General features: G+C 43.9%; 1 protein-coding gene across 6 annotated transcripts in view; it reads right to left on the bottom strand.

Moving 5' to 3' along the window:
- SHB (Src homology 2 domain containing adaptor protein B) overlaps positions 1-23,398 on the bottom strand; it is a 74,711-nt gene that overhangs the window by 9,839 nt on the left and 41,474 nt on the right. The window contains exons 4-7 of one of the 6 annotated variants that reach the window (XM_014953810.1): positions 20,555-20,726; positions 16,164-16,283; positions 12,325-12,541; positions 9,823-11,995 (exon numbers count right to left, since the gene is read on the bottom strand). The exons of 1 other annotated variant lie outside the window; for it this stretch is intronic. In XM_014953810.1, coding sequence (XP_014809296.1) covers positions 12,358-12,541; positions 16,164-16,283; positions 20,555-20,726 — 476 coding nt within the window. In that variant the 3' untranslated portion in view covers positions 9,823-11,995; positions 12,325-12,357. Of the gene's footprint in view, positions 1-9,822; positions 12,542-16,163; positions 16,284-20,554; positions 20,727-23,398 lie in introns of those variants that run through there. 4 more of the 6 variants (XM_014953811.1, XM_014953809.1, XM_014953813.1 and 1 more) reach the window with 4 other exon arrangements.

Raw genomic sequence — 23,398 nt, 5'->3', positions numbered from 1 at the left:
CTGGGGTTTCCCATTCGAGTTCGCTGAGTGATCAGTGCAATCCACTTACTCCATGTAGCATCCGTTGCATGATGTGTGGTAGGGACCCTTTCTTTGAACATCCAAGCCAGCACTGGCAGCCGAGGTGCTAAGAGGAGCTGTGCTTCTGTACCAACCACTTCTGAAGCAGCTCGAACCCTTTCATATGTTGCCAGTATCTCCTTTTCTGTTGGAGTATAGCGGGCTTTGGATCCTCTGTGTCCCCAACTCCAAAACCCTAGGGGTTGACCATGTGTCTCCCCTGGGGCTTTCTGCCAGAGGCTCCAGGTAGAGCCGTTCTCCCCAGCTGCGGTGTAGAGCACGTTTTTGACATCTTGTCCTGCCAGGACTGGCCCCAGGGCTACTGCATGGACTATTTCCTGTTTAATTTGTTCAAAAGCTTCTCGTTACTCAGGACCCCATTTAAAATCATTCTTCTTCCAGGTTACTTGATACAGAGGGCTCACAATCAGACTGTAATCTGGGATATGCATCCTCCAAAAACCCACAATGCCTAGGAAAGCTTGTGCTTCCTTCTTACTAGTTGGTGGGGACATAGCTGCTATCTTATTGATCACATCCGTTGCGATCTGACGGCGTCCATCTTGCCATTTTACTCCTAAAAACTGGATCTCCTGTGCAGGTCCCTTGACCTTACCCCGTCTTATAGCAAAACCAGCTTTCAGAAGGATTTGAATTATTTTATGCCCCTTCTCAAAAACTTCTTCTGCTGTGTTGCCCCATATGATAATATCGTCAATATACTGCAGATGTTCTGGAGCTTCACCCTTTTCCAGTGCAGTCTGGATCAGTCCGTGGCAAATGGTGGGGCTGTGTTTCCACCCCTGGGGCAATCGATTCCAGGTGTACTGGACACCTCTCCAAGTGAAAGCAAACTGGGGCCTGCACTCTGCTGCCAGAGGGATTGAGAAGAATGCATTGGCGATATCAATTGTGGCGTACCACTTGGCTGCCTTGGACTCCAGTTCGTATTGAAGTTCTAACATGTCCGGCACGGCAGCACTCAGCGGTGGCGTGACTTCGTTGAGGCCACGATAGTCCACAGTTAGCCTCCACTCTCCATTAGATTTCCGCACCGGCCATATGGGACTGTTAAAGGGTGAGTGAGTCTTGCTGATCACTCCTTGAATCTCTAGTTGACGAATCAGCTGATGGATGGGGATCAGAGAGTCTCGGTTAGTTCGATATTGCCGCCGATGAACTGTTGTGGTAGCAATTGGCACCTGTTGTTCTTCAACCTTCAACAGCCCTACAACAGAAGGGTCCTCTGAAAGACCAGGCAAGGTGGACAGCTGTTTAACTTCTTCCGCCTCCAATGCAGCTATGCCAAAAGCCCACCGGTACCCTTTTGGATCCTTAAAATATCCTCTCCTGAGATAATCTATACCAAGGATACATGGAGCATCTGGGCCAGTCACAATGGGATGCTTTTGCCACTCATTTCCAGTTAGGCTCACTTCAGCTTCCAGTACAGTCAACTCTTGGGATCCCCCTGTCACTCCAGAAATACAGATGCGTTCTGTCCCTGTATGGCTTGATGGTATTATGGTACACTGTGCACCCGTGTCCACTAAAGCTCTATACTCCTGTGGCTCTGACGTGCCAGGCCATCGAATCCACACTGTCCAATAAATCCGGTTGTCCCTTTCCCCCACCTGGCCGGAGGCAGGGCCCCCCTAATAGTGGTCATAGTATCCGTTACTTGCTTGTTGCAGAAATGATTTGGAGGTTCCTTCAAGGGGATCAGAAGTAGGTTCAGGCCTTCTATACTGTCTGGGGAACTGCACATTGGAAACTGGGGCAGCACTTTTCCTGGAGGGATCCCCTTTTGTGGTGGTTCTTCCTTGCAGTTCCTGTACCCGTGCCCGTAGGACTGAAGTAGGTTGTCCATCCCACTTCCTCATGTCCTCTCCGTGGTCACGCAGGCAGAACCACAGGGTGTTTCGTGGTGTGTACTCCCTGTATTCTCTATCTTGAGTGGAGAAGTGTCTGCTTCTAACAGCTGAGATACTGGCTCGTACAGGTGGGGAGGACATATTCTCTTCAAGTTGCTGGACCTTCCGGGACAGTTTCTCCACAGCTGAGACAAGGGGAGAAGAGAGACTTTCTTCATATTGCCGAATTCGGGCAGCCACCTCATCCACCGTTGGTCCCTCTTCGCCTCTCCATTCCATCACTGCCAATGAGTTGGCATATGACGATGGGGCGCTCCGTACAAACTTCCGCCACATGGGCCTTGTGCACTGGACCTCATCAGGATCTGTGGGTGACTGTGCATTGTCCAGGTCACAATAAATCATCTCCCGCACGGCTAGTTCTCTCAGGTACTGGATACCTCTCATCATGGTGGTCCACTCGCTTGGATGGCATATAACATCTTCACTGAAGGGGTACCTTTCCCTCACACCTGATAGGAGTCGCCTCCATTGGCTGAGGACCTGTGTCTTCTTCCCAATTGCCTTGTCAATTCCCGCCTCTCTAGACAGAGATCCCAGCTGCCTGGCCTCCCTACCCTCCAATTCCAAGCTACTGGCTCCGTTATCCCAGCACCGGAGCAGCCAGGTGACAATGTGCTCGCCTGGAAGTCGGCCGAAATCTTTCCACATGTCCCGCAGCTCACTCAGGGACAGGGATCTCTGATTCTGCCTCTTCCTCTTGTTCTCGTGATGACCCTGCTTCATTGTCATCCCTCACTAAGCGAACTGATTTCTTATTGCATTTCTTCTTCTGGATAGGGGCGACTGATACGGGCACAGGCTGATTTTCTGGTTCAGTTGCAGTGACTGCCACTGGGGTTGGAGCAGCCACAGCACCTGCTGCAGGGGCTGGAGCAGCCACAGCGTTGGTTGCAGGGGTTGGAGCAGCCACAGTATTGGTTGCAGGGGTTGGAGCAGCCACAGCGTTGGTTGCAGGGGTTGGAGCAGCCACAGCATTGGTTGCAGGGGTTGGGGCAGCCACAGCATTGGTTGCAGGGGTCGGAGCAGCCACAGCATTGGTTGCAGGGGTCGGAGCAGCCACAGCATTGGTTGCAGGGGTTGGAGCAGCCACAGTGTCTGTCGCCCTGGTTTCCATCTCCTCCCCCTGAGGATGCTGCACAACATTGAGCAGTGCTCGGTAGATACTGGCCAAGGCCCAGCACAATGCAGTGAGCTGTGCCTCTCTGGAATAGCCACAGCATTTTCCTTTCAAATATTCTACCACTTTATCAGGGTCCTGTAATTGTTCGGTGGTGAGATCCCAGACCATTGGAGGTGAAAAGGTCTCTAGATACCTGCCCATGTTCTCCCACATGCCATGCCACCCATGACCCTCCAGCCTTGGGGCAGATCTCTTGGTGGTAGCCTTAAATAGTTGCTTAACCTTAAACAAAATCTGAAACACATTCAGGAGACCTAGCAGTAAGACCAAACTGGTTTGCGTGTCCCAAGGGTATTCAAAATTTTCAAAAACTGACATATCCAGCACAAAAAAGGAGGTGAAAGAGCTGGGGAAAATATCCCCCCCTGCTTCCCTCATAGATTCAGTGTGTTTATCAATAAATTCCCCGAGATATGGGCAGGAAAGCAGCGCTGAATAAACACCCCAACAAAACCATCTGAACAGAGATGCTATCATATCATAAGTTGATATAGCACAAGACAGCAAAATTATAACCCTGATCCCTCTCCCAGAAGTGATAAACATCATCACGGGCAGTACATACGGCATGTAAGAGTTCACATAACACAGCCATGAAAACAAACGAAACAACATTGTGCCCAGCAACTAATACAATGAACACAGATACAAAATTCCTTTTAACATGCTCTGGTCAGATCTGCCGTAATCTCAACCCTCCGAGTGCCCCACGTTGGGCGCCAAAAGGACTGTCGTGGTTTGGCCTCAGACGGCAACAAAGGACCACGTGCAGCCGCTCGCACAGAGCAGAGCCCTCACGGCCACGCGGCCGGGAGGGGAAGATGGGAATAAAAAGGCAAAACTCGTGGGTTGAGACAAAGGCAATTTTAACAGAACAGAACAAAGAGCAATAACAACAACAATAACAGAGGTATATACAACTGCGATCACGATACCGCCGCTCGATACCGCCGCGCGCCGACCGCTCCCGGGACGCCCCTGACCGCTCTCCTCCCCCGGGGGTCACCGCCTCCTCCCCCCAACTTCCTGTCCCCCTCCCCTTCCCGGCTAGCTCCGGCTACCCCTTGGGCATGGCTCACATGGGATGGAATACTTGTGTCCCTCCTAGGTCCTGGGGAGAATTAACCCCATCACCACCAGACCCAGGACAAGTGTGTAGCAGTTACAGACCTACTTTGTGTAGTCTGGGTGTAAGGATGTGGGATCCCCTCTGTTTCTCCCATGGTATTCCTGCAATCTCCCTATTTTCTCTCCAGGGTTTTGCTTGACGTCACTTCTGAGCCTCTCTGGATTCTCCCCAGGTTTCTCTAGTCTCTCCCCATATTCTTTCTCTCTGAGCTCTCTCTTGGAAGTCTCTTCCAGGTCTTCCTTGAATGACTCTGAAGAATACCAGCTACAGTCTGGTAGAGAACGTCCGATTCCTGACTGGCTCATCCAAATGCTCTCAGTGTCTCACACTTGGCTCTTGCCTCATGGGCATTCACAGTCCACCCTTTCTAAACAGTCCACACTTTCCCCATGACACATTTGCAACCTTTATAGCAATTAACAGGTTATTTACTCTTAAATTGTTCCCTTATTCTTCTCTATTCTTTTATAGCTAAATTTCAGCCACGCCCAACCTAGCCTTTATTCTATACACAATCTTGTAGCTTTTCCTATAGATTCATTCCATGAAATCATCAGTACGTTCTGGTCATCCCCACGGCTTGTGCAACTAAGTAGGTTTCCAACCATCCTGTCGATATTTCTACCATGGCTAGTACAACTGTTCCTTGAAGGCAGACTTGGGGAGTAGGTTAATACAGTTAACTTGCCAACAAGCTTCACCAAATTTCCACATATTCTTTCAGGTGTAGGCAACAGTCTTCCTCTGCTACAGCACATACTTCAGAGTCCTGAATGACTGAGGTAATCACTGCTAGTGGAAGATCTATTCTTCATTCTCTGGCCTGCTGTAGGTGTCATCTTGGTCTTTATGTCCTGCCACCTCATGGGCCCACTGGGCCGTGACCGATTCTCCTTTGTGTTGCAAAGGTTCATTGTTGCAACCACAGTTTAGTGTTTTGGCACTCTTCTGTGGCCCCATTGTTTGGGATGGGTGCACTCACATGATATTCGAATATTCATCTTTGCTGCAAACAATTTGTTGCCACATCTTGGTGGCCCAAAAGGGTTTAACTCAACCTTCCCATTCTTGTTTTTCCCTGTGGTTCTATCCATCCCTACTCAGCATCCCTACATCAACAAAGAGCCACTATAAGCATACACTGTGGGACACTTTTCCTGTTAGGTTTTTCTAGGGCTAATTGCATAGCCTTGGCTTCTGAAAACAGTCTGGATTGTCCTGTTCCACTCCAAATAACCACATAACGGATGAGGGTACTCTGTATTATTGCTCTCTATGCAGGGTGTTCTTTATTTCCCGAATGTGCTCACTGGATCATTGGCGCAGTCCGTTTGTTCCAAGTATGGGCAGTAGTGTGATGGATGGGTGCCGCCCGTTCTTTGAACATCCAGTGTAGTACAGGTAATCAGAGCACTTATGTACATGGTTGTTCTGCTCCTGATATTTCAGATGCTGATTGTGCTCATAGTCATAGGTGGAAAGGTTCTTATTCTCTTGAGGTGTGTACTTAACTTCTGACTAATTAGCTGCAGCTTCAAAACCTCAGTGGTCGGCCTTGGATTCATTGGGGCTCCTTTGCCATGCACTGCAGGAGTTTACAACACCTCCTGAGGTAACATACAGGATATCTTGCACTTATCACCAGTTTGGATAGAGTCCAGGGCTATTTCCTGTGCCACTTCCAGCTTTACTTGTTGGAAGTCTTGCTGTTGCCCGGGTCCCCACATAAAGCAATTTTGCTTTTACCACCGTTTATAGAGGTTTTACTAGTTGACTGTATCTAGGAAAGTACATTTATCAGAATCCTACCATTTCAAGGGAATATTTGAGCTTCCATTTTGTTGGTAGCTTTGGAAAACATACTAATCTTTTCTACCACTTCATTGGATATGTCATCTTCCATCTATCCATTTTACTCCTAGTGATCCTATTTCTATCTTAGTCTTTAGAATTCTGATGGCACTTCTTACCTTTAGCAGGATTTTAATGACAGCTTAACCTTTTTTCAAATATTTCATCTTTTGTTTATCCCCACAGTATGATGTCATCAGCATACTGTTGGCGTTCAAGAACACTGCCCATCTCCAAGGTTTCTTGAATCAGTCCACGGCAAATGGTGAGGTGCTTTGACCCCTGGAGTAACTGATTCCAGGTACACTAGATTCCTTCCCAGGTGAAAGCAAATTGAAGTCTATGCCCTTCTATTATGCGAATAGAAAAGAACATGTTGGCTATGTCAGTGACCGTATGCCATTTTACTACTTCTATCTCCAGTTGTTACTGCAGCTGGAGTATGTCTCTTAAACTAAACCCTGAAATCACTCCCCTATTCTTGTTTACTTTCTGAATAAAGTGTAGCCAAGCCCAATGCAGGTCAACCGCCACATTGGCCAGAGAAACAAAGCTTGCTTTTGAGCCTGCACTGTGGCTGGGTCTGTGTAGTGTTTCATATGCTCCCCAGTGCTTTGATTCAAGCCCACTTTGACAGCCTGCTGCCACTTCAAACCAAACAGTAGTGATGAAGGTGGGGAAGGTGCCGGTGGTAAAAGGGGCTTAAACAAACTTCCTCTCTCCACCAAATTCACTGAGAGCAGAAAGGCTCTGCCAAAATCTCTACCACCCAGTCTACCCCTCTGAGCTTGCACCACCAGGACAGAATTGGTGGGCTCCAATGATACCTCTCAGAATTGCTATGGGGAAACCAGAGAGCAACACAGGAGGGAGAGCTCAAGCCACTAACAGCCTGAGGAGATGCAAAGCACCAGATTAGAAGTAAGAGCAACATTCCTCTCCTTTTGGCCTTCTTTTCTTCCAGCTAAACCAGCCCAATTCCCACTGAAGGTCATCATGCATCATGTCTTCCAACCCCCAGACCGTCCTAGAGATCCTGCTCTAGACTTGTTTCAGTTTGTTGACATCTCTCCTTGTACCTGGAGCCACCTAAACCAGGCACAGCATCTAGATGCAGCCTTACCAGTTTTCTGTAGAGGAAATAATCACTTCCTTCCACCTGCTGGCTATGTTTCCACCACACAGTCCTGACTGCAGTAGGCCTGCATGACTGTAAAGGCAGGTTGCTGACTCTGTTCAGCTCCTTGCTACTCTTCTCCCACTGGTGACCCTTCAGTCTGTCCTTCTGCAAGGTGCCAGTGCATCCCAGTGCAGGACTGCCTTTATGGAATTTGAGGAGGTTCGTGCTGTCCCATTCCTTGTGCCAATCAAGCTCACTCTGTATAGCTACCTCTGAATTTCCCTCTACTTTATCAACAGCTAGCAGTCATCTCCAAAATATGGACTGCCAGGCGTAGCCAGTTCCGGATCTCTGTTCAAGGCACAAGCCCTTGGATTTACTCATGAATAAAGTTTTGGTTTGCAAGCCTTGTACACTTTGACCTTTAGCTGACAGGTAAACAGTCCCTTTCTGGTGGCAAAGTGGCTTGACTCAAATGGAGGAGATGCTGATATCGGTCCCTCAAAGTTACTTCTTCAAGTGGTGAGGCTGGCTGTAGGAACCTTGAGATTTTTCTGTGGCTTCATAATGCTGTAGGCAATGCTCTAGTAATTGCACAGGCCCTATATGTCAATGACATAAATGCCACATCAGCTTTGCTTATAGGTAGGCACTGAGGGCCCTGTCTGCCAGCTGGGGCAATACCAGGACCACGGAAGGCTCTGATATTCTGGCATAGAATTAAACACTTTTTTTTTCCTATGCTACTGCTGCAGGTGTGAACAATTAACTGTTACCTGTACCTAATACAATGTCACAGTAATAACAATATCCAAGACAAGCTTAGAAAGAAAATTGAGCCCTGCAAAGCTGCAATTAAGCTACTCTATTTGCGTCTTGGAACTGTCAGCAACAATAAATGCAATCCAGGGACCCTGAAAGACACTTGAGAAAGCACGGGCAATGTTTGGATTGATCTTGTCACTGAGCTAACTACAGGTACAGGTCGACACAGCAATTCTGAATTGTGGGTACATGGTTTTCAGAGTAAGCTCAAGGCCTGAGACAAGTAATAACATCCTGCAGAAAATAGGATTGTACATGGTCATCTCTTGGAACCTATGAATGTCCATTTTAAGTAGGCCTTCTACTTGCTTCATTTCAGACCAACAACTTTGTTGAGCTGCTGCCATTTCCTTCCTTTCATCTTTCCTTCTTGTTGGGATCTCCAGCAAGAAGTAATAGAAGGAAGCAACTACCAGTGTTTTATATGGGATCATTGCAGATCATTAAAAAGGAAAGAACACAGGAAAAGCAGTTGACTCTCCACTGTTCATTCCCTTCTACCCATGCTCAGACCAGGAGTGCAAAGAGGTCTGATTAATTTCTATTTTGTTTTTCCCCCTCTCCAAGGGGCTGGTGCAGCAGTCTGTTGGGTGGGTTTTATTTAGTTATTTAAACAAGCATTAAGACCTCGCTTGTTCCACTCAGGCAGCACCTTAGGACAACATGAATAACTAACTGCAGCAGAGGACCACTGGAGCTTAGCAGTGCAGCAGAGTGAATACGAAATTAGAGCCTGGATGAAGATGGCATTTGCAGCCTCTGCCACCATTGCCACACAGTGTTTGTGTTGCCAACTTGAGCCAATGACACGAAGAGAAAGGGCAAATCCTGAACCTCATTGGGATGCTGAGGAGCAGCACATAAAGCAGCAACCAGTTTTTCTCAGAGCATAGACTCACGCCATGCTCTTTGAGAAGGCTGAGAAGGTAGAAATGTGTGTTTTGTACCTTTATGTCCTGGCTCTAAAGACTTAATTTCAGAGTCAGAGAATAAACTGTTATTATCAAGTGCAGAACCAATAGTGATGACTGTACTTCCACAAACCATAACAATTTTTCCAACTATGGAAGGAGCTGTGAGATACAATCTTGGCCACTAGAACTCTCCTACCCATCATACAGATGTTCCCAGCTCAGGCACTTTCATTGTGCTGTGAAATAATAATCAAAATAGAAGCCTAATTAACATGTCACCTAAAGTCTGCAAAAAGCGATTCACCGGTGTTATGCTGTACACAGCAATAACTGGATTCCTTGAGCATCTCAAGAAATTGAACAGCAATGGCATTTACACATGCACCTGTGCTGTTTTGGCAAAGCCCTTGCAAAGGTGCACATTGTCAAGACAATTACTCAGGGTAGAACTGAGCCATTTTTCCAGACTCCAGACTCCAAAACAGATTATAGCCTAATGATTATTTTCATTATGTGATTAAGACACACAAACACAAGTTGTTCTTAAAGGCCACTTCAACTATTGTCTGTTGAAGATAATCTGAGCACACATTGACAATTAGAGAAAGAAAAGGGAGAGGTATATATTTTTTTTTAAAATAAACTTTTAATATGCTATATAGGCATGATCTCTACGAGATCTTCCACCTATATGCAATACTACACACTGCAACACACCACATTTTCACTGTACATTAAAAATTCTGGGAAGAATATTCCTTCATTGGAAAAATATCATACAATCACTTAAATAAACAAAGACAACATTACAGTGCAAACAGAATCCCGGTTTTATTTATTCTGCAATTTCTGAATACTTTCTAGAAGTCTTTTTAAAAATAATTGAAAAAAGCTTCCCACAGATAAGCAACATTTTCTGAGATGATTTCCTCTTGCTGAATCAAGGACCCTGTTCTGATCCTTGAAGCTGTAAAAAACTGTATACACAGTGTATGATGCATCTTCACCTGATTTGTATGAAGCAAGGGAATCCAACGCAAAATCTGCAGACAGCAATAAAATGGCATCTGCTGGCTTCAGCTGAATTTCAACAAGGCTCATGACAAGAAAGATTTGGTACAACAGTCATCTCTATGAGCTAAGGACAATGTGTTTAGAGAAGCCTGGGAAGGCCTTGGTTAACGGTGCTGTTGGTTAACTGGTAATTGCTGTAGGAGAGAGTAGGGGGTTACTTTTCTGTTACAGAAGAAGAAAAACAGGCCATAGAACAGCAACAATGACAAATTCTCAAAAATGTACTTCAACATGCAAAACAAGAAATATGACATATTTCTGTCCCAAGGGGCATGATGGAGTTGCCAGAGCTCACACAGGTAAAGACTCAGCAGATGCAATCTGATACCTAATCTCTGCGAGCTTTGCCACATTCATGAACTCCTACTCTGATGAGAGAAGAATATGCTAACTTAAAAGTGCCTGCATGCCCTTGCCAATTGTGTGATGTTAAGAGGAGAATTAAGAGTTCTGCAAAGATTTTAGCGACACAAAAAGTGCATGTAGGTGAGCACACAAAAAAGGGGATGTTTGGTTTCACTTGGAGAGGAATGTTGTCTCTTTGTACTCCATTCTGCCATCCTTCTCTCAGAAAACCTGTAAGAACAAATTCCAATGCAGCTTTAAATTCTGGGTGAGAGAGGAACAGTTTGACCCATTACTGTTGCTGCACAGATCAGCACTGGGCTCCTCATATATTTATGATCCACTCTTGTTCAAACTGTGTTGGATGTCATATAAAGAACTAGGCGGGCCTAGAAGGAGGCAGAACATTCATCACCAATTACATTATATGGGAAATCCTTGAGGTTTTTAGCAGATTCAACAATAAAATGAAGCACTACTTTTACAGGCAGTAAGTGGTTATTCCACTGAAAGTTTCAAATTTGCACTTCTTTCTAAGCAAACATAAAAGGGAGTAGTAGGTAAGAAAGCTGAATTAAATAACACACAATTTCACAGTCCTATTGCAGTCTGTAAAATACATAAACCGTGTATAACCATTTTGCTGCTACAACAGCTGATGGGTTATTGCACAACATTCTAGACATAGGTAGGAGATGGCACAAAGTGAGGACTATGACACTATTGATTCCCTAGTTCTAATTTCTGCACAATTCTATTTTTTTTTCATTTTTCTCATCCAATGAACACACAGAGCATGTGGAAAATATCTCTCAAGTGGATGGCCATTGAGTTGGCAAGTTGGCATAACTAAGGCATAAGCAACTTCCGAACTGCTTCTGGCTAACAGTGACTGAAATACAGCAGGAGGCTTTCGCTCATGGTGGAAATGAACACTGGCCAGGACATGTCAAGGGACAATATTTCAAGAATGCCTTGGTATACCAGAAAAACAAATTCTCCTCTGCTACATACCACAGTTCTCAATTATGCAGCTGCAAAAGCCATCTTATGGAAAAGCAGTGTGACATGCACTTGTTAGTTTGCTACTTCAGTACGACAACTGTTTGATCCAGGTGAATAAGCAAGTGAAGATTTTGCCTACTAAAGCCTTCAACTACCCTCATGCATAAATACTCACCCATATTAAAATGACTCACTCTCAACTACTTAAAACATTACGGTGTAACTGCCCCAAACAGAATAAAACTTGCAAAGGAAGACTGTAACCCTTAAGAGATTAGTGTAGCAAAAAAGATAAAAATATATAACAAACTACTTTTTAATTACATTCCCTATTCATAAATAATTGACCATGATTTACTCTCACAAAATTGTTTTAAGATTGTGTGTCTAATAGTTTTACATTCAACTATCCCCAAAAGCTGCATTAAAAAAAACAACATCCACCAGAGCCACAGGGACTTGCCTGCTAGGTAACTCCTTCTCAGGTCCACCAAGAATATCCTAGGGTCCCTCAGAGTCAGGTTACTCTTTTACATGGAGAAGTTCCTTAGGATCCTAAGACAATAAAAGTTGCTGGTGTTTTACTGCTGAGTAGAACTTGTTTATTCTTCTCAAAACATGGAAGAACTTTTGTTGGAAAGTACTTTTATTCACAGAGAAGCTCTGGGAAGGTTATCTGTTCTGCTTGCACTAAAATAAGATTTCTTTCTCTTACGTAGAAGCAGTTTTAGAGGCATGCTGCAGCATAAAAATCTACACACACAGTCCCATATGCAACTCTGCAGAGCGCTCATATCCCCAAGATTAAAGGTTGCCACTCTCCATCACAGACTCAAACACTGAATTTCAGCAATGAATTATGTGCAACTCAGCTTACTTCTCACCTCCCATCCACAGGAAGGGGTGAGACTAGATTATTAGAGGGTCCGCACAGCCACAGGGTAGAGCAGTGACAAGTGTTCTGCTCCTTTGATAGGCAGCTTTTTTGTGGTGTAGTAGTGGATGACTTCAGGAACACTGTCGAAGGGAGGGCTGTTCTGACCCAAGATGTATTTCTCTTTGGTTTTCATCAGTTTCATGTGCATAAAACCTTGACTGCTCCTGTAAGGAAAGCAAGGCATTAGCTCATGTTGTGCATAGTGAAGAGGGTAGCAGCACCACGACAGGCTCTCCTTTGTTATAGAATCATAGAATGGTTAGAGTTGGAAGGGACCTCAAAGATCATTGATTTCCAACCCCCCTGCCATGGGCAGGGACACCTCCCACTAGAGCAGGTTGCTCAAGGCCCCATCCAGCCTGGCCTTGAACACTTCCAGGGATGGGACATCCACAACTTCCCTGGGCAACCTGTTCCAGTGTCTCACCACCCTCATAGTAAAAAATTTCTTCCTGATATCTAATCTGAATCTTTTTTCTTCCAATTTAAAACTGTTTCCCCTTGTCCTATCATTACACCTCCTGGCAAAGAGTCCCTCCCCAGCTCTTCTATAGGCACCCTTCAGGTATTGAAAGGCTGCTATAAGGTCTCCCCAGAGCCTTCTCCAGGCTGAACAATCCCAGCTCCCTCAGCCTGCCTTCATAGGAGAGGTGCTCCATCCCTCTGATCATCTTCGTGGCTCTCCACTGCACCTGTTAGAGCCAGTCCATGTCCTTTCTGTGTTGAGGACTCCAAAGCTGGACACAGTACTCCAGGTGGGATCTCACGAGTGCAGAGTAGAGGGGCAGAATCACCTCCCGAGACCTGCTGGCCACACTTCTCTTGATGCAGCCCAGGACACGGTTGGCTCTCTGGGCTGCCAGCGTGCACTGCCGGCTCATGTTGAGCTTCTCGTCCCTAAGCACTCCCAAATCCTTCTCCTCAGGGCTGCTCTCCAGCCATTCTCCACCCAACCTGTATTTGTGCCTGGGGTTCCCACGTCCCAGCTGCAGCACCCTGCACTTTGGCTTGGTTGAACTTCATGCAATTTGCACGAGCCCACCTCTCCAGCCTGGCCAGGTCCCTCTGGATGGCATCCCTTCCCTCCAGCTTGTCAACTGCGCCACCAAGCTTGGTGTCATCAGCAAACTTGCTGAGGGTGCACTCTATGTAGGGGAACATAGGAGGTCAAAATGCAAGTAGTTGCTGGGTAACACACCAAGACAATGGCCAGACTCTGACAGACAGTGACTACAAGCTGCAAGCCCCCATAGACAGTCTGACGCAAAGGCAGCCTAAGCTAGTATTTTGTTTTCACCATCTGTGCTGTCTGGATCCAGGTGCAAGGCTGTCTTGCCCTGGAATTGATCCAGATGTGTGCCAGAAGACAACCCCTTTCCTGTCCCCTGTGTTTTCCTGTGAACATTCACTTTTTGCTACAGCCAGTCTTTACTTTTGAACCAAAAGGCATCATTGATGTTGGCCTGTCAGGAGCCTGAGGCTCTCTTCATAGACAGGCCATGAGCCTTACTCAGGCAAGGAAAGGCCTGTCCTGTCCTGTCTCATGGATGTCTCAGGACAGAGCACACCCATCCCACCCTTGCAGCAACTGTCTAGAGCATGGCTATGTGCAGAACCTGGTGGCCTCCACTGAGAAAACTTCCTTAGATGAGCCCATTCCCAAGATTAATGGCGTAAATACTTTCACCTGCACCATACTGAGTAAAGGCTGCTATCCTGCAGCCCTTCTGCAGGCAGAAACCACTCTGTGACTTCCACGCCAGAAGCATTCTATTCCTAGATGACCTGCCTGTGTGCACAGTATGCTGCCTCTTTGAGGAAAAGCTTACAATTACACAGTTAAGAGAAAAGTGGCATAGTAACTGCTAACACGTTAACCGGTGCATGGTTACACGGTAACCGTCTGTTGCTGCAAAAGCAACCATCCAATATAATGCCACTCTGATGGGTAGCACCACGCTGCTATAGTACCACAGGTGGTAGAAGTGATCTCATCTCCTCCCAACAGTGACCCTTCAGCATCTGCTCTCTTTAGCATGTTAGGCAGGCTATTTTAAGAATCTAGACAGGAGAAAACAAGAACAAAGGACAGGCCCTCTACTTCAAGATATTAAAATGAGGCCCAAAGGCTTTTTACAGCTTGCTTGATGTCCCACTCCCTAACTTTCTGGCTTAAAATCATTGTTTCTTCCAAGTGTGTTCAGGGACAAAGACTGTTAAAACTGGAGTCAATCTACATCAGCAAGGAAATAGAGTTTAAGATGACATAGAAAGCTACAGCAGGGAAACAAATCATGCTATGTTAAAAGCAGCTTCTCTGAAAGCTGCCGTTTTCTAGTTAACACGTGCAGCATTCCCTTCGGAAGTGTCTACAGCACAATCAAGCCTATATCTTTCAGATTTGTTCAACAATTCTCTGATGAAGAGACTCTTTCTACTGAGCAGAAACCACTGCAGGCATTATAATTATAGCTGTACACACTTAAAATATTGCTCTAAATATCAATTTTTTAGCAGAAAAAAATATCTCTTTTGAATCATAACTGCTTTCTTAGTTATTTCCTTTAAACAAGGGTGGGTGGCATCTTTAAATACTTTATTATGAGGAGAGATGTATTGTTCCCTTCCTTCAGGTCACTATGCATCTGCTCTGCTACAAAATCATAGAATCATGCAGATAAATTAATGGAATTACAGGTTCATGCCAATTTTAGGAGTACAGCAAGAGCTGGAGAAGAATCTGCCAAGTATACTTTAATGCAGAAAGGACAATGGCACATCAGAAAGAAAATGCATATAATGTAAACAAACTGCTACAAGTCATGAATACATGACAGACACCTGTTGCTTCCCTAATAAGGATGTATGCAGATGCTTAAGTTTGGGTTGTGCATAGTCATTGAACCTACAGTATATGATGTCTATGGCTATCAGAATTCCACAAATGAACAAAAAGCATCTCCTCTATATCATTACAGGTCAGCCTTTGGGAGGCCACAATCACACTGAAGGTGGATAAAAAAAGAACGTGACCTAGAAGTTATGGATAGCAGCCTAAATGGAACTCAACCAAGGCAAATAGAAAGCTCCTGCCCTTGGGGGAATAAACACAGGGAGCCGTGCAAGCTGGGCCATGACTGGCCAGAAAAGGAACTATGGTCGACAGGATAGAACATGATTCATCAATCTGTCCACGAAGGCCTATTGCACCCTGGGCTGTGTAGCAAAAGTGTAGCCAACTTCTGGAAGGAAGTGACTGCTTCCCCTACAGAGCACTGGTGAGGCTGCATCTGTGTCTGTAAGGGCTGCCCATAAAAACATGAAGCCAACTCTGGAGCAAGCCCAGAGCAGGCCATTAAGCATGGTCTAGGGGTGGATGCACATGATGTATGACAATAGGCTGCGAGAGCTCTACCACAGCAAACCACATGAAGCCTTTCTTCCATATATGAAGTAAAAGGAATAAAAGCCCCAAATGATACAATTGCTTATTAAGCCTGAAGCAGAAGTAGCGGGAGCCTTTCAAATCAGAAAAAAAAAATAATCCAAGTTTATTTAGTTAAATGGGCATCAAATGAAGACTAGAAATCTCTTAACATCCCTGAATTGCAAGGTCCTAATTCAGTGACTGTCACTATACATCATGCAGACTGACAGTCTCAAATTCTCTGCGTGCCCTTCTGAGATGAACCAGTGCAGCAACAGACTGGATCTTTTTCTCTTTTGGCACTATAGAAGTTATGGCTTATAAATCATGTTTATTATGTTTTCCTAACAAGTACTTACTTCAGTGAAAGAGAATAGTCATGCTTGCTTGTTTGACTATTTCTTACAAGGTAGCTACACTCTTTACATAAACGTAACAGGTTTTCTGCATCTGTCCGACTGATTGCTCCATGATACCATCTAGAAAAAAGCAGAGAGATTAATACACACACGTTCCACCTCATACTCCTTTCAATACGTTGTTTCCTTACAGTATCAATAATGGTTAATATCACCTGGATATCTTTAAGATCTAAAATCTATGAATAAAAAGCACACCGCTTGCATTATCTGAAGTGAACTTCACAACTTGGAGGCCTGTAGTTCCTGTTAGCTGAAGGAAAAAAATTCGATCAGGAGAGCATGCACCAGAATTGTTGTACATATTTATGTTAGAGACTCCCACTCAGAGCAACAAATTATAATCTCCGTCTTGCAAGTAGTAGATCCACAAGATACACGTTTACTCTATTTCATTCCTGTGATAGATCAGTATTTAAATTGGTATACAAAAGAACAGAAAGAAAACAAACAAAAGCAAACAAAAAGAAAACCACATCTGAAGAATATGAACAGTTAATAGTGGAAAAGTTTTACTAAAATGAATCTTTGAGAAATGAGAAAAGTGATAAAGTGTGAGCATCTGTAACAAAGACACTTGTTCTAAACACAGCTGTGACAACTCAGAGTGCTTTAAGTAAATCTCTGTGGGTCTGTGGAGTGGGTGTGATAAATTCAGGGAAGAAAGGCAATGGGGAGATGGTCACTAAACTGACCACTACAACTAAAGAACCTCTTCAGCATGTGCTGCTTTGTATCAGCAGTTAAAATCTCACAGTAAATGCTTTGACACTTCCCTCAGGCTTCTCAAGCAACTACAACTCTGAGAAAAATCTCTCCCTTCCTGCAATTGCCAGATGCGCTTTGAAGCATGATGGGACACTACCATGCCTGCTTAAGCAGTACAATGCTTCATCAGAAGTGCTCTCTGTCTGTTATTACCAGGAGCTATCACCAGCCTTGTGCAAATAAGTTTTCTTTCATTTGTTGTAATTTTATTTCTCTGCTGAACTCACTCTAAGGCAGATGTTCCAACCAAAAAGCAAATAAAGACAAGACAGATCCCTTTGACAGAAGTCATGCTCTTAACTAATTTGTGCTAATGTCAGTTTCATTGTCAAATCTGATGAATATGCTAACCAAAAGTTGGTGCTTAAATTAAAAATTCATTGTGTGATTGGTTACAACCGAAATCTGCTTTAGAGAAAGCTAAAAAGTAGGTTATACTATTGTATATTCAAGACAAACTAGAAAGGGAGGCCCTGACAGCTCCATCACTTCATAAACAGAATTAAGACACAGATGTGAATGTTTTCAGGTAGTGTTCTCCCTATCTCCCATTATTTACTGCTGAAGAATATTTCTCAACAAGCCATTTAAAGACTAGGTTGTATTCTGAGAGTAAGGGAAGAATATTAACACTAAGTGTAAAACAGAAAATAGATTTGGGAGAGTCTACAAATTATTCCTATTAGCTATTCTTTCTTTTCTCCCAAAAGGGTCAAATAAAACCAAATTAAATATGATTTAGCCACAACCAGAGAGATACCCTAGATTCTGATATCCAGAGGAAAGTATTTCATATATTCTTAAGATCTGTTGTTCCACACTTGGCAGAGAGGTTCGTGGAAAAAGAATGCAGGGCTGGTTCCAGGAAGCAAAACCTGCTTTTTAAACAGTTGGAAAAAAACCCAAAGAAGTCTGAAGACAACTGCTGATGGGAGAACATCTGATTCAGAAGTGATGCCTAGAAGCTGTTTTGGCTGAGAGTAAACAGCAGCATGCAAAAGTGTAATTACTTATGAATCATATGCCCATGTAAACGGGACACTCAGATTGCTCCTGTTCTAGCTAGCTTGCAAGATAAGCGTAGTGCTATAATCAGCTTAAAGTTCCTGACTAATTTCCTGTTTCAACTGCATTGGGTCTTTTTGCACTGGGTGTGTCTATTCTTTAAATATCAACATATAAGTATTGTGCAGAAAGGTCAAAGATTCAAATGTTAATGATGTGGTCACAAAATAGCAAAACGACAACTTGTGAAAGATACCTATGCAAAAGCATGGGACATAAAACCCTGAAGACATACATGTCTTCCAAGGTTTCTTGGAAAACATAGTCACACAATGCAAATCTGAAAGCAAAATTCAAACATAGTCACACATTTGATCTCTACCAGGATCTCCTCCCAAGATTGAAAACATCCTGATTGTGGTTTATAGAATGTCCTTCCTGGTGTTCCTTACTTTCTTAATGCTCAGGTTTCAGCCACTAAGTGGCCACAGCTCCAATGAAGACAGGACAGCTGCATCAATTATACAGTAAGTATAATCAGTTATTACAGTTCATATAATGCACAACACTACTCTGTTTCTGAATTGGTCAGAGGAAAACAGGAAGTCACCAGATCTTGTGTATAAGGCTGGGAGGGATTAACTTTCAGTAAGACAATGGAAACAACAGGTCACACTTTCTTTTTTTCACTGTTATTGAGGAAATGGAACAAATTAATTCAATTCCCCTGGGTCCATGCATTACTAAGTTCATAGTTACAGACTTCTTAATCACAAGCAACTAAAAGTATTTTCTTGATATATTATCACACCTTGCTATTTCTGCCTGTTTGGGAAACTCTTTAACCTATCTATCCCCTTTTCAACTTGCATGCCTCCCTTCCTCTAGATCTTGTACTCCTTTCTACAAAAGCAGACTCGATTTTTGTAGAGACAGATGGAATAGTTTGGCATGTGCTGTGGAGAGATCTGATGCTACCAAACTTGAACAGTTTGAATTCTTATGAATAATAAGGTAAATAATAATACCTAGTATTCTAAGGTACAATAAACCTAAACTCTTCCATTTTCTGATACATTATTGTTAACTGTGCATTCATTTCAAGTTTTGTCCTTGAACCTCAGGTCATTAACACATCAATAATTAAAGGAAGCAAAACCATCTCTGCGGTTTTCAGTTATTATCAACTGCAGTTACATATAACTGCAGTTATACTATGAGAGAGAACTACACAACAATGTAGTAGTGAGCCAAAAAGTTAATTGACAGATGCTCAACTTCCTGCAGTATTTTAAATATATTTTTTGGGGGGTATAGTGGGCTGGACTACCCAAATTTGAGCACCAAATTTTACAGTCAAATTTTTAGCTTTGTAGTAATATACCTTATTTTATCAGTGAGTAATCTCACAACAGTGGTTGTTAATTCCTCTGTTGGAGATACATCTACAATCTGTCAATGAGCAGATGGCTCAAAGGCTGAGGTTAACTGGATGGAATATGACACCATGCAGTTGATTTTATTCTCTCTTTCAAGTTTAAGTTCCCAAATATTGCATGTAAAAATAAAATGTCAAAGAAAAAGGAATTTCTGGAACTACTTTCTCTCAGATGCAACTGACAGATGGGATTCTCTCCTACTGAGGATCTGAAATGCAAAACAATTACTAATCCTCTCAATATCACTGTCATTCATGAACAAAGCATTCCCACAAAAAGCACACTCACATCCATGCGAAGTTATGCCCTCCCTCACCTGTGAAGATAACTTAGAATGACAGTGTCTGGAGTGGGACTGCCTTCAAGGATTCAAGACACAGCTTACTCACTTTACTGTGTGAATCCATTGGCTTCTCAGTGCTCACAAATATCTGTGCACATTGCTCCACAAGATTTTTCTTTCTTTGTATAATAGAGGATTCTGGCCCCTTCTATGAGGCTGCACCTTTGGTATGATACAGGGCAGTGGGTCATTCTATCACACAAGCCAGTCTGTCCAAATGGTTCAAGGAAGGGTGACAATGAGGGAAGACAGAGGCTTCTTCCCCAGAAGTTTGAGCTGGCAAAATGGTTTCTAAATACCACCCTCAAGTTTGACACTATCAGAGTAGAAATAACAGTCTCTTTCCTGAAAACTTTGTAGTGGTTTTATCAGTCTCCTCCTGGAGCAGTCTTACATCCAGACGCAAGGCACATCTGAGGTACCAGAAACATTCTAAGCAGCTACAAATATACGGATTTTTTGAAGTTTTAAACCACAATTTTTATCTGTGTGATACACACCCTTTTTCCCTAATGCAACGTAACCAATATGGTTGAAAGTGGAATAGCTGCACATACTTGGCAGACAAAATTCACTGCTCCTGAGATGAGCTTCCTGTTTAACTCTGTTTTGTCCTCCACAAAAGTTACCTACACTTCGGAGAATAAGAATAGGTTTATGTGAGCACTAACATGGAGGATACTGAGGTGGGGGAGCTGGACAGCAGGATGTGGGACACTTGCTGCTCCTGTAAGTGGGAAGGCAAAGAGCTAGAGATCATTACTGTGCTTACTTACATCTGCTTTTCCAGTTGAATAGTTGGATCTATTCTCTCTCCCAGGATCCCACAAAATTCTGGACTGCCATGTTTGAGGTGTTTAAAGCCTCCTCCCGGTGCTCTTAACTGCCTGCGCTGGTCATTTGAGGGACAAGGAGATGCTTGCCGTTTCTCAGTTCCATTAAATTGGGCTGCAAGATACACAATAATTACCTCTCCAGGCAAGGTTAACAAGGACTAAAATAGTTGTAACGCTTCGAGAGGTTTCACACTTTGCAGGGAGAATAAACATGCACCCAGTAGCATTAAGACATAGTTGGCTATCTACAAAGTTATATGTATCATGTAAAGGTGTTTCTCACTATGCAAAATACAGTCCTAAAACTCTCTTGCCTTTCCAGTAACAAAACCCACACTCTTCTGAACCGTTTTTACAATAATTAGTGCTTATCTTAACATTTGCTATTTTCTTCCCCAAGATATGATACTGTTAAACATGTAACACTAACAAATACAGGCTTTCGCTCACTTGCCATATGTACAATAACAAACCAGTGAGAACATCTAGAATCCAGCTTGCCTCAGTTTATGTGGAATCATCCTAACAGTGATCTGGGTACAAATACAGACAGCTAACACCTGTCTACCCACATCAGTACTACTGGCAATAAATCAAAACTGTATCCACATATGCAATGCTGGCACAAAGCTTTTGTCTTGAAACACTAGGGTACAAACTGACGAAAAGTGAGAATGGAATTTGTTAGTTTCTCTCACAAATTACACTACTCCAAGAAAAGCAATAGGACTTAGTTTGCAAAGCGGTAAAGTCCTAGAGCACTGCAACATCTGTAGCAAAGCACATACCAATGATGCCATCATTCTGCACTTGCAACACTTACACTTGCAGACTCTACATATCTTTAATTTCAAAAAATTAAAGGACAGGGTACTGACAGAAACAGTGAAAGGAGCTACCCACAGCGCCTTCCTGATTCTTGCATAGAAGCAAGCCTTCTATGGTTTGCTTCTCCCTCAAAAGCTAACACTCCCAGCTGCAGGTGGATTATTGTTTTAAGGTCACATAGCAGGGAGCAGGCAGAAAAAAAAAACCTTCACTGTAGGAGAAGGCAAACAGTGTGCACAAACACACACAGCGCAATCAACTCCTCCACGAGTTTCAACAGCAAGATCAGAGAAGAAGTTGCAGGACAATTAAAGGAACTCCCTACAACAGCATGTTGTACATCTCATGCATTTAGAACTCAACTTACTGTAACACACAGTCAGTTAGGCATGTGGCTACTAATACTCCCTGTTTTAAAGCAGCTCTATACAACAGGAAGACAGCTGTAATTTCAAAACGATAATGCAAACAGAACAGAGATGTTTGCTTGCCAAATTGGAGGGATATGGATTTGATGGATGAACTGTTCAATGGATAAGGAATTGGCTGGATGGTCGCATCCAGAGGGTGGTACTCAATGGCTTGAAGTCCAGATGGAGAACAGTGACAAGTGGTGTCCCTCAGGGGTCTGTGCTGGGACCGGTACTGTTTAACATTTTTATCAATGACATAGAGGGATTGAGAGCACCATCAAGCAAGTTTGCAGATGACACCAAGCTGTGTGGTGTTGTCAATACACAGATGTCATTCAGAGGGACCTGTACAGGCTGGAGAGGTGGCCCAGGTGAACCTCATGAGGTTCAACAAAAGCAAGTGCAGGGTTCTGCACCTGGGCCGGAACAATCCTCAGACTAGGGGATGAGGTATTAGAAAGCATCCCTGAGGAAAGGGACTTGGGGGTGCTGATGGATGAGAAGCTGGACATGAGCAGGCAGTGTGCAGTTGCAGCCCAGAAGGCCAATCACATCCTGGGCTGCATCAAAAAATGCATTGCTAGCAGGTCCAGAGAGGTGATTCTTCCACTTTACTCTGCTCTGGTGAGACCTCACCTGGAGTATTGTGTGCAGGTCTGGAGCCCTCAATATAGGAAAGATATGGACCTGGTGGAGAGGGTCCAGAGGAGGATCACTAAAATGATCAGGGGGTTGGAGCACCTCTGGTACAAGAACAGGCTGAGGGAGCTGGGGTTGTTCAGCCTGAAGAAGAGGAGGCTCCAGGAAGACCTAATAGCAGCCTTCCAGTACCTGAAGGGGTACCACAGGAAGGCTGGGGAGAGCCTGTTTACAAAGGCCTGTAGTGACAGAATGAGGGGCAATGGCTTTAAGCTGGAGGGGAGCAGATTTAGATTGGAGATCAGGAGAAAGTTCTTTACTATGAGGGTGGTGGAGCACTGGAACAGGTTGCCCAGGGAGGTGGTTGAGGCCCCGTCCCTGGAGATATTCAAGGTGAGGCTTGATGAAGCCCTGGGCAACCTGGTCTAGTTGGGGGTGTCCCTGCTGACTGCGGGGGGGTTGGACTAGATGACCTTTGGAGGTCCCTTCCAGCCTGGACGATTCTATGATTCTATGTGCTGGACATGAGACAGATTTTGAAGCAATTTTTTTTGGTTATTTTTATATGCCTTCCTTATGGGGCTTAGGACACTTCTGAATTTCCCCTCAACTCAGAGAAAGTAGGCACAAGGTATTGCAAAAATCGGGCAAATACACTCGATAATATTCTGAAGTATGCATGGCAGAAATATGCTGATTATTTCTTAAAATGGAAACTCAGATTTAACCTCATTACTGGATAATGAAAGCTGATTAGCATAACAAGGAGAAACATTTCATACATGTACTTGTTAGTGACATAATATATTAACAGCATTATTATTTCAGCTTTAAGAAAAACACCTGGATGGAATTTGGGAAGTCTGTGCAAACTGGTGAACTTAATGTCAGCTTCTTACCAAGC

The sequence above is a fragment of the Calidris pugnax genome, unplaced genomic scaffold, assembly GCF_001431845.1.
Source record: "Calidris pugnax isolate Ruff unplaced genomic scaffold, ASM143184v1 scaffold250, whole genome shotgun sequence".
NCBI classification, from domain to species: domain Eukaryota; kingdom Metazoa; phylum Chordata; class Aves; order Charadriiformes; family Scolopacidae; genus Calidris; species Calidris pugnax.
This window is presented reverse-complemented; position numbering and strand designations above follow the sequence as displayed.